The sequence below is a fragment of the Cyclopterus lumpus genome, chromosome 11 (assembly GCF_009769545.1).
Source record: "Cyclopterus lumpus isolate fCycLum1 chromosome 11, fCycLum1.pri, whole genome shotgun sequence".
In the NCBI taxonomy this organism is placed as follows: domain Eukaryota; kingdom Metazoa; phylum Chordata; class Actinopteri; order Perciformes; family Cyclopteridae; genus Cyclopterus; species Cyclopterus lumpus.
Window position 1 is genome coordinate 19,335,581 of NC_046976.1, and position 12,425 is coordinate 19,348,005.

At 46.1% G+C, this 12,425-nt stretch overlaps 1 protein-coding gene across 1 annotated transcript in view; it reads left to right on the top strand.

Annotated features, from left to right (window-relative positions):
* Positions 1-12,425, top strand: part of grin2da (glutamate receptor, ionotropic, N-methyl D-aspartate 2D, a) — an 89,033-nt gene that overhangs the window by 54,578 nt on the left and 22,030 nt on the right. Inside the window, exons 9-11 of the mRNA XM_034545507.1 lie at positions 1,316-1,469; positions 9,968-10,093; positions 10,494-10,606. Of these exons, the coding sequence (XP_034401398.1) occupies positions 1,316-1,469; positions 9,968-10,093; positions 10,494-10,606 (393 nt within the window). The remainder of the gene's footprint in view (positions 1-1,315; positions 1,470-9,967; positions 10,094-10,493; positions 10,607-12,425) is intronic.

Below are 12,425 nucleotides of genomic sequence, written 5' to 3' on the forward strand. Positions count from 1 at the left end.
TAGGTAGATAGATAGATAGATAGATAGATAGATAGATAGATAGATAGATGGATAGATGGATATATAGGTAGATAGATAGATAGATAGATATATAGGTAGATAGATAGATAGATGGATAGATAGATAGATATATAGGTAGATAGATAGATGAGTAGATATATATATATAGGTAGGTAGATAGATAGATATATAGACGGGTAGATAGATATATAGGTAGATAGATAGATGGGTAGATGGATATATAGGTAGATAGATAGATAGATATATAGGTAGATAGATAGATAGATACATAGATAGATAGATAGATAGATGGGTAGATAGATATATAGGTAGATAGATAGATGGGTAGATAGATATATAGGTAGATAGATAGATGGGTAGATAGATATATAGGTAGATAGATAGATAGATGGGTAGATAGCTAGAGCAGTCATCATGAACAATGAAAATATCCCCACCTACAGAATCCATCACCAGAATCCATCCCCACCGCACTTTGATTGACAGGCGATAACAATGAGCGCTGAACACGTCAGATGTCAACAGAGGAAGAGGACTTTAATAAGATCTGCGACTTCGGGGAGGCGGGTGGAAGGCATCTCATTGGGGTCTCGTCGGGGGGGGGGGGGGGTCTGCAGCCAGCTCCTCTGACTTCCGGCTACAGAAGAGTGACCTCTGTTCCCCCCCCCCCCCCACACCCGACATGAGCCGCCTTCCCACTGCAGGAAACCACACCGGATATCAAACCTTCATAACTCCACGATGCAAAAGGGCTCCAATCCGCGGTGTTTGCAAAGGAGTTTAAAGGAAGGAGAGCAAAAAAAAAAATCAATAAACAGGCAAGCTTAGGACGGAGGCCCGTGTGCGCCGTGCTTTTTACAAGAAAGTACAAGCGGAAAAACTCCCATCATTAATTCACGGGCACGGAGTCCTCCATATCACCATGTGTGTATGATTTATGACAGCTGAACCGAAGAGAGGGAGTTTCAGAGGGTCAACTTAATAAACCCCCTCACCACCCGGGCCTCCTTTACAGCTGTTCGACCAGAGCTCTGAGGAGGAACACGGCCCAGTTTCATGTCGTAGGCAAGAGGCAAAAAGAAAACTCACAGGAAATGACAAAGCCTGTGAAGTAGGACGCTTTGTAGACGGGTGTAGGGTTCACATGTTGTGTTTCTAGGAATACGGTACACAGAGGAGGGGGAAAGTTATTACAGGACTTCAAGAGCATGGATTGTAATTGGAAATATAATTTAAGTAAAAGGCTTATTTTCTTCACAAAACGTCTCTAAACCGCATGCCCTTTTTGTTCCAGGTGGTGTCCAACAGAGCCGACATGGCCATCGGTTCCCTCACCATCAACGAGGAGAGGTCAGAGGTCGTGGAGTTCTCCGTCCCGTTCGTGGAGACCGGCATCAGCGTCATGGTGTCTCGCAGCAACGGCACGGTGTCGCCCTCCGCCTTCCTCGGTGAGTCGTCACCTCCGGTTATTAATGCACAGGAAGGCAAGTCGGCTCCATCAAATACCCTCCGGCGTTCTGCTCGCGGCTTACGAGCTTGTGGTATCTACAAACCCTGGATTATACCATGTGTGTGAGGACCAGAGTCCATTCTTCAGGAAGACTATGAAACAGGAGGATACGTTTATTCATATTCCCCAACAAGTGGGCTTTCAGGAAGCAAATATATATTATATATATTCATACTCTCTCTCTGTCCTACTTACTCTGGTTGTGTTTCCCAATCAAACCAAAGGGGAATGTCACTGTTTTATGTACCTCGTTGTCGTGATCTTATAATATTTTCTTTTTTTTTTGTGGCTATATTGGTCAAAACTTTTTTGTTAATCTCACAACTGATTCCAAAAGTATTTTACTTCTGCTGGGGGCGGGGAAAAATGGTTTAAATCCATTTTATTGCCGGGAATGAAGGCTTCTTGGTTTATAACTCAACACACACACAAAAACGGAAGAGGCTGATTAAAACGCAATAAACATCGATACAATTGCAGCCATCGGTTTACGGGCCATGGAGGCTCTGATGAGCTGCCCTGCCCCCCCCCCCCCCCCCCCCCCCCCCCCCCCCTCTCATCACTGCACCTGAGCAGCTGTGCCCACACACACACACACACACACACACACACACACACACACACACACATCTGACCTAGACATCGTCATTGCACAAAAAGAAAACATCTGAATCCCCTTTGCGGGTGCGTGGAGGAACTTCACATGGTTGAACCATAAAGAGATGTTCCTCACATTTTAATAAACACGCACAGACACACGTCTCTTTATTCTGAAGACGTCGTCCTGTGACGGGGGTCGAAGGTCACGTGACCCTCGCGTAACCCCCGTTGTAAACGAGGCCTTCGCCTCTGAAGAGCCTTGTTCTCTCCGCTCACAGATGACCATCGGCTCTTTTTCATTTGATAGTCCCCGAATCCAAATGAGGTTTCTGTCTACTTCTACTTCTTTAAGCGAACGTCTCGCACTAAGATAAGACCTCTTCATTTACACGGATGGAAGGATGAGAGAGAGAGAGAGGGAGAGAGAAATTAAGACAGAAAAGAGAGGAGGATAAAGAATGAGAGAGAGAGAGTCTTGTGATGTGCCGATATAAACACAAACGAGTGAGGTTGAGTGTTATTGATAAACCAGATAGAGCTGTTTCTGATATTTTAATCTGTGTGTGTGTGTGTGTGTCCAAAGAAATTAAAAATAAATATATTATTTACCAAAATATATCAATATTACGCTACGAGTTGGATACGCCATCGTGTAACTGTCCGAACGTATAGGTTGAATAACAAAATATCATCATTTTCCTCTGCCTGTGGTTTTCGGGCGTCTTTTCCTCCGCCTGTTTGAAACTGATCATCTTTATGATTTTTTTTATCTCAGCAAAACGTTTGGAAGAACTCTAATAAATAAGTCTTCCTGTGTGTCTGGAGCGAGCCGCCGGCCTGGTGGTCTAACAGGGTCTTCGGGGGGCCCCCAGCCCCACATTAATGTGTCCTCTGGATCTCCAGAGCTCTCACTCCACAGAAAGGTTAAGCGAGGCCAGAGAGAGAGAGAACAACAACAACAACAACAACAACAAACGTGAGGAAAAGGTGAAAAAGTTAAAAGGAACAAACGAGCGAAGAAGAAGAAGAAGTGGAGCGAGGAGGCAGAGCGAGTGTGAAGGAAACACCTCCCGGCCAATTAACCGGAGCCGGTTAGAGGGAAGGAGGGAAGGAGGGAAGGAGGCAGGAAATAAGGAAAGGACATTTTATTATTGTGAGAAGTGTCGCTACTTTTAGGAAGAAGAACGGGAGGCGAAGGAGGAGAGGATGCCGGTAACCACGGCAACGGCTTCTCGGTTAGCGTATCCAAAACCACGTTAACGCACACTCTGATGGACACACACTCTGATGGACACACACTCTGATGGACACACACTGATGGACACACACTCTGATGGACACACACTGATGGACACACACTCTGAGGGACACACACTCTGATGGACACACTCTGATGGACACACACTCTGATGGACACAAACTCTGATGGACACACACTCTGATGGACACACACTGATGGACACACACTCTGATGGACACACACTGATGGACACACACTCTGAGGGACACACACTCTGATGGACACACTCTGATGGACACACACTCTGATGGACACACTCTGATGGACACACACTCTGAGGGACACACACTGATGGACACACTCTGATGGACACACACTCTGAGGGACACACACTCTGATGGACACACTCTGATGGACACACACTCTGATGGACACACACTGATGGACACACACTCTGATGGACACACACTCTGATGGACACACTCTGATGGACACACACACTGATGCACACACACTCTGATGGACACACACTCTGATGGACACACTCTGATGGACACACACTCTGATGGACACACTCTGATGGACACACACTCTGATGCACACACACTCTGATGGACACACACTCTGAGGGACACACACTGATAGACACACACTGAAGGACACACACTCTGAGGGACACACACTGATAGACACACACTGATGGACACACACTCTGAGGGACACACTCTGATGGACACACACTCTGAGGGACACACTCTGATGCACACACACTCTGATGGACACACACTCTGAGGGACACACACTGATGGACACACATTCTGATGGACACACACTCTGAGGGACACACTCTGATGGACACACACTCTGATGGACACACACTCTGATGCACACACACACACTGATGGACACACACTCTGATGGACACACACTCTGATGGACACACACTCTGATGGACACACACTCTGATGCACACACACTCTGATGGACACACACTCTGATGGACACACACTCTGAGGGACACACTCTGATGGACACACACTGATGGACACACACTCTGATGGACACACACTCTGAGGGACACACTCTGATGGACACACACTCTGATGGACACACACTCTGATGCACACACACTCTGATGGACACACACTCTGAGGGACACACTCTGATGGACACACACTCTGATGCACACACATTCTGATGGACACACTCTGAGGGACACACTCTGATGGACACACACTCTGATGGACACACACTCTGAGGGACACACTCTGATGGACACACACTCTGATGCACACACATTCTGATGGACACACACTCTGAGGGACACACTCTGATGGACACACACTCTGATGGACACACACTCTGATGCACACACACACTGATGGACACACACTCTGATGGACACACACTCTGATGGACACACACTCTGAGGGACACACACTGATGGACACACACTCTGAGGGACACACACTGATGGACACACACTCTGATGCACACACATTCTGATGGACACACTCTGAGGGACACACTCTGATGGACACACACTCTGATGGACACACACTCTGAGGGACACACTCTGATGGACACACACTCTGATGCACACACACTCTGATGGACACACACTCTGAGGGACACACTCTGATGGACACACACTCTGATGGACACACACTCTGAGGGACACACTCTGATGGACACACACTCTGATGCACACACATTCTGATGGACACACACTCTGAGGGACACACACTGATGGACACACACTCTGAGGGACACACTCTGATGGACACACACTCTGATGGACACACACTCTGATGGACACACACTCTGAGGGACACACACTGATGGACACACATCTTTGGGAGCTGGAAACATTCTTTTTTATTTTTTGTCTCTTTCTTCTTCTCTGACTTCTCGTGTCAAACCTTTTATTTTTTTTGCGGACGGACATTTCAGACTCTTGTTAACAAAAGATTTCTTTTTTTTCGTGTCAAAACGTGCAACGAGTTGAATAGCCGAGCTCTCACAGACATACATGTACACACACACACACACACGTACACACACACACACAGACACACACACAGACATACACACACACACACACAGACACACACACAGACATACACACACACACACAGACACACACACACAGACATACACACACACACACACACACAGACACACAGACATACACACAGACACACACACACACACACACACACATACACACACACATACACACACATACATCCACGACCATCGTCACAAAGCACCGTTTCATCACCACGTTTCAGTCCTGCTTCACTTTCAGTTTAAACTAATTCAATTATTAATTTTTTAGCTGAACTATTTCTATGTTTTAATTACTGGAAGATTAATCTTCTTTTTTTTGTTGCCCTGAAGAGTTTAAAAACCTCTCATTTCAGCATCCGAGAGAAAATAATGTTTACCAGAATATTCATATGGAAATATTAAACTGTGCTTCTCTGTAATTAGAGACCGCGACTCTCTCTCTCCCTCTCTCTCTCTCTCTCTCCCTCTCTCTCCCTCTCCCTCTCTCTCTCCCTCTCCCTCTCTCTCCCTCTCTCTCTCCTTCTCCCTCTCTCTCCCTCTCCCTCTCTCTCTCCCTCTCCCTCTCTCTCCCTCTCTCTCCTTCTCCCTCTCCCTCTCTCTCTCCCTCTCCCTCTCTCTCTCTCTCTCTCTCTCCCTCTCCCTCTCTCTCTCTCTCTCCCTCTCTCTCTCCCTCTCTCTCCTTCTCTCTCCCACACACCACTGGGCCGGTCGACTTATATATATCTTTTCAAAGGGTGATCACACTCTGAGGGTTTGGGATTAAAACCTGTATGAGTCAGAAAAGTGCATTTTTTACCTGTGACCTCTCTACTTGTGACCTCATCTACTTGTGACCTCCTCTACTTGTGACCTCCTCTACTTGTGACCTCTCTACTTGTGACCTCCTCTACTTGTGACCTCCTCTACTTGTGACCTCTCTACTTGTGACCTCCTCTACTTGTGACCTCTCTACTTGTGACCTCTCTACTTGTGACCTCTCTACTTGTGACCTCCTCTACTTGTGACCTCCTCTACCTGTGACCTCTCTACCTGTGACCTCCTCTACTTGTGACCTCTCTACTTGTGACCTCCTCTACTTGTGACCTCCTCTACTTGTGACCTCTCTACTTGTGACCTCTCTACTTGTGACCTCCTCTACTTGTGACCTCCTCTACCTGTGACCTCTCTACTTGTGACCTCCTCTACTTGTGACCTCCTCTACCTGTGACCTCTCTACTTGTGACCTCTCTACTTGTGACCTCCTCTACCTGTGACCTCTCTACTTGTGAACTCCTCTACTTGTGACCTCCTCTACCTGTGACCTCTCTACTTGTGACCTCCTCTACTTGTGACCTCCTCTACCTGTGACCTCTCTACTTGTGACCTCCTCTACTTGTGACCTCCTCTACCTGTGACCTCTCTACTTGTGACCTCCTCTACTTGTGACCTCATCTACTTGTGACCTCCTCTACCTGTGACCTCTCTACTTGTGACCTCCTCTACCTGTGACCTCTCTACTTGTGACCTCTCTACTTGTGACCTCCTCTACCTGTGACCTCTCTACTTGTGACCTCCTCTACTTGTGACCTCTCTACTTGTGACCTCCTCTACTTGTGACCTCTCTACTTGTGACCTCCTCTACTTGTGACCTCTCTATTTGTGACCTCCTCTACTTGTGACCTCCTCTACTTGTGACCTCCTCTACTTGTGACCTCTCTACTTGTGACCTCTCTACTTGTGACCTCCTCTACTTGTGACCTCCTCTACTTGTGACCTCTCTACTTGTGACCTCCTCTACTTGTGACCTCCTCTACTTGTGACCTCCTCTACTTGTGACCTCTCTACTTGTGACCTCCTCTACTTGTGACCTCCTCTACTTGTGACCTCTCTACTTGTGACCTCCTCTACTTGTGACCTCCTCTCACCTTGAACCTGTTGCATTCAGGTTCGATTCAGTTCTGAACATTCATAACAGACCTCATATGCTCACATTAGATTTTGTGAGCATATTCTTTCATTTATATTCGTAAAAACTGCCACACAACAACAACAACAACAACAACAACAACCATCCTCTGCTTCAGAAAGCAGTGGCGACCTTTAAGTCTTTCTCTGGTTAAACATCTTCTCACACTGTGCGTGTGTGTGTTTATGTGTGTGTGTTAACCATTATAGCGATATGTGTTATGGTACAATGTCGTTTCCATGATTAGACCGATGCCTCATGGAGCGCTGCCACCCACACGTAGCACGACGTCCTATTTCCCCACGCACTTGTCTTCCAGGTGTAAATTACATTTGATAACATATGCACATGATATTTGCATAATAAAACACTCCAGGTGTGCTTCATGGCGGTAATAAGACAGAGAGAGCAGCAAGGGGCCACGTATGGAAACACTGAGGCGGGCACACGTCCCCGTGTGGAAACTGCAATATTAATGGGATCCATTCCGACGTCTTAATGGGCGAACGCCTCACTGTAATTACAGTCCGTGATGTAAACGCGGCTCGTGGCACGTCGTACTTCACTCGGTCCTTCTGTGTTCTCGCTCCGGAGAACGCGCAGTCGGTTCCACAGTGAGGTCTTTTTTAAAATGGTGCAACGTGTGAGATGAAACCAAACGCTCCAAACACATTTTCACCTCTACTTTTGAGTGCGCGCCATAGATTAGAAGAAGTAGACGCGGTCTCTGTGACGGCGCCCGTTGGGTTTGTGGACGGACCTTTTCGAAGCCTCAAATTCGGCGATTCGACCGTCGCCATCTTGGATAATGGCCGTCGCCATCTTGGATTGTGGCCGACGCCATCTTGGATTGTGGCCGTCGCCATCTTGGATAGTGGCCGTCGCCATCTTGGATTGAGGCCGTCGCCATCTTGGATTGTGGCCGTCGCCATCTTGGATAGTGGCCGTCGCCATCTTGGATAGTGGCCGTCGCCATCTTGGATTGTGCCCGTCGCCATCTTGGATTGTGGCCGTCGCCATCTTGGATTGTGGCCGTCGCCATCTTGGATAATGGCCGTCGCCATTTTACCGTAATTTGGAATGAGGAGCGACGTAGAGACGCCTGTATATGTCTCTGGTAGCGGGCGGAGAGCTGTCAATCACAGGAAGCCCCGCCATAAAGCATACTCCGCTTTATCGTCCATTTGACTGTAACTGGACCATCATTTACTCAATGAACATCATGCTGTATTGACTTGGAAATTAAGACCACAATCTAAAGCCATTTATACTTTTATACTGTCGTAGTTATGGCCGATGAACACTGTACGAGAAACTGCTGCTGCAGGTTTTTACTTTCATATCATTCATTTACTGTTTTAAGTGTCAGTGAAAATTAATAATTTTTTTAATGGAATATTGCAATTGCGATTCTGGCCGCCCGTCGCTAAGCAACGGGCGGCCTTTAACCTCAACGTGAGACGCTCTTGAATACCAGCCTGTCGCACCCTTGGCTTCCTCTCGCTCTTTGCTTCTTTATTCCTCTCATTACTCAGTATGACTGCATATTGAGTTCGTTTTTTATTCTTTTTTTGTCTCGGCCTTATGATTATTAGGGGGAACAGACAATGGCCGACTTCGGCTGCGTCCACATATCAGCCTCCTGATTGGCTGTCAGAACTGTGGAGACACGTATTTAATTTCCTGTAAAGCCTCGTGTACATTCATAACCGGGTTCACAGGTCATGAATAGTGTAAATTTACATGCATAATATAGAAATAAAATGGTGCGAGGGGAGGCCTCCGCCTCTGACGATTATGGGATGCTCATTATCTTCTTTCTGAACACAGGGTACGAGCTGCAGCCTGCATCCCCCTCATCCTCCTTTCAGTCTCACTGTTGCATGAAAATTACAAACACATTTATTTTAACCTAATGACTTAGTGAGTGGAATCAGCCATGCAAAGGGAATCGGTGTGAGCTGAGTAACCAATCACGTGTTGTTATTTCTCCCTCTTCTGTTCTATTTCTGAGAGTTAACAAGGCCTCATCCCAGTAAGTCAACCAGTAGATCCCTTGTTCATCCCAGTAAGTCAACCAGTAGATCCCTTGTTCATCCCAGTAAGTCAACCAGTAGATCCCTGGTTCATCCCAGTAAGTCAACCAGTAGATCCCTTGTTCATCCCAGTAAGTCAACCAGTAGATCCCTGGTTCATCCCAGTAAGTCAACCAGTAGATCCCTTGTTCATCCCAGTAAGTCAACCAGTAGATCCCTGGTTCATCCCAGTAAGTCGACCAGTAGATCCCTTGTTCATCCCAGTAAGTCAACCAGTAGATCCCTGGTTCATCCCAGTAAGTCAACCAGTAGATCCCTTGTTCATCCCAGTAAGTCAACCAGTAGATCCCTGGTGTGGAGTGCCCACTGTGGTCAAATCCTCTCATCTCTAGTTACAGGTTGGTGCGGTGAAAGCTGTATCTGACGTGTGTGTGTGTGTGTGTGTTTGTGTGTGTGTGTGTGTGTTTGTGTGTGTGTGTGTGTGTGTGTGTGTGTGTGTGTTTGTGTGTGTGTATATGTGTGTGTGTGTGTGTGTGTTGCAGAGCCCTACAGCCCGGCGGTGTGGGTGATGATGTTCGTGATGTGCCTGTCGGTGGTCGCCGTCACCGTCTTCATCTTCGAGTTCTTCAGCCCCGTCGGATACAACCGCAGCCTGCAGAGCGCCAAGAGTAAGAGACGCGGCTCAGCCCGCCGCCTCGTTACCGACGTGGCGCTTAATCAGCCGTGTGTGTGTGTGTGTGGGGGGGGAGTTTGCTCAAATTATGCAAACATGTTTTTTTTTTAAACAATCACTCCGCACCGACGACCCGGCTTGTTGATTTTTAATAAAACAAACACGGTCGGAGGGTCGATTTTGACATTTTTTACATTTTTACAGTACTTTTTTTTTTTTTTTAAACAATCATTTCGGAGACGTCGTTCATTACGTCGTAATAAACTTGACAGGCGGGTCCACGAGAAGAATCTCATTAGAATCCAGTTCCCTGCTGCAGTGCAGACTGACGGCCGTCCTTGTGGTCGTGGCCCCGCCCCCTGTTGTAAAGCTAATGTCTGTCAAATGTCTCTCAGAGTCCGGCGGCTCCAAGTTCACCATCGGGAAGTCGGTCTGGCTGCTGTGGGCGCTGGTCTTCAACAACTCTGTGCCCGTGGAGAATCCCAGAGGAACCACCAGCAAGATCATGGTGGGTCCTTTATCTGGGAGCTGCAGGACCACGAGGAGGCATCGAGTCCGGTTCGGTTTCACAGTGTGCAAATCAAAGCAGATCAAATTAAATCATCATCAGCTGAGGGGGCAAATGTGCAAATGTATCTCTTCCGTCTGGAGAGCTGACGCTTATTTTCAGGGGATCTTGGAATCTCTTAACGTCTTCATGAATAATTTTTGTGGACTCTATTTTGTATATTCTGCATGTTGCTTTTGGGCCCAAGTCTTTCCCCGAGTCCATTTCCATAAACACGTTCAGACTGCAATAAAACGGGCCAATTAATGCATCCACAAACTAATGGAACGAGGAGTTGAACCTCACGAGAGAATAAAACATAAGAGAGATGTCTGAAGACGTTAATTAAATGTGAAATAAGGAATTCAATTAGTTTTTTGCAGAGACTCGCCACAATACGGGCAAGGCAATTGGTTGATTGATTGATTTTATTTAAATACAATTTTATTTTTTATATAAATATATATATGTAAATATATAGATACATGTATATTTATCTATGTATATAAATCATTTATCAGAATCAGATCATTTTTATAGTTTGAGTATGAAAAACATAGTAAAAAAAACACAGATCCTGTATTCCAAATCATATTTGAGGTACTTTGATTGTACGAATATTTAACTTTTAAATCGTCGAAAAAATATGTTTAAAAATATATGCGTGAGGGTTTTTTTTTTACGAGCCGTTGCAATCAGCTCGAGGGTTCATCCACTCGTTTCACAGCGGCGGCGTTTTTAATACCTGCTGTTACTCCGCGCTCCCACGACATGAAAGGAGAAATCAGTTCAAGCCCCCCCCCCCCAAAAGGAGCCACAGGAGGTGTCTTTTCCTTGTTCCTGTCACGAGTGCTTTCCACAACAGGCCCAATCATCACAAGAGCTCATTAGCTGCTCGACGGGCTCCACAAAAGGGGGTCAGGAGACGTCCTCGGCTCTTTTTCTGGTGAAATGTGGTCGTTTCTAGTCAAACTCGCGCTTCGTGACTCAACTTCCATCCCAGGATAGAAGAGACCGGATCCACAGCCGACCGCACGAATACAACACGTTCATCTGTCAACTGTCTCTTAGCCGCTTCAGGGTCACCAGCGTCCGTCCCAGCATGCACTCTGTCGACAATTGATGTTGTGCATTTAAAGTTTAATAGTTGTTTTTTGTCCCACGACCCTTCGAGTGAGGAGTCCGTGAGGACGAGTCCTCCATCTCCAGGAAGACGCTTTGTTCATCTTGTTCATTAAGAACATTATGCAAATGATCTTGGACATCAAACCACCTTTCAAAAGCATCTTTTTGACGCACTCCAGCAATTTGGGTCAGCTGGTGTCATCAAGTTATGGGAATTGTACTTAAGAGGCAAAACTCTGCTTTGAAGCTACACGTCCTGTTCTTCAAGCTCTACTTATAATAATAATACTAATACTAATAATTGTATTTATGTAGCACCTTTAAAAACAGGGTTTACAACGTGCTCTACATAGAAGCGAGGTACTTGGGTGCAGATGTATAAACGAGCAAAAGCTTTTCCAGTAAAATACCAAATATGTCAGGTAAAAAAAAAGTACCACATCTTCCTCTGAATCGAAGTAGAAATACACAAGAATACTCACACGATCAAAGTACAAGTAACAGTATACGTCTTTATTCATTCATGTATGACTGTGACAGACATCAGGAGATATAATGATGTCAGGTTTAAAAAAAAAGAGGTTATTTGACAATAAATTGAACTTTCAAGTGAGAAAATGTCAAAGTGACATCTTTTTAAAAAAAAATCTTTTTC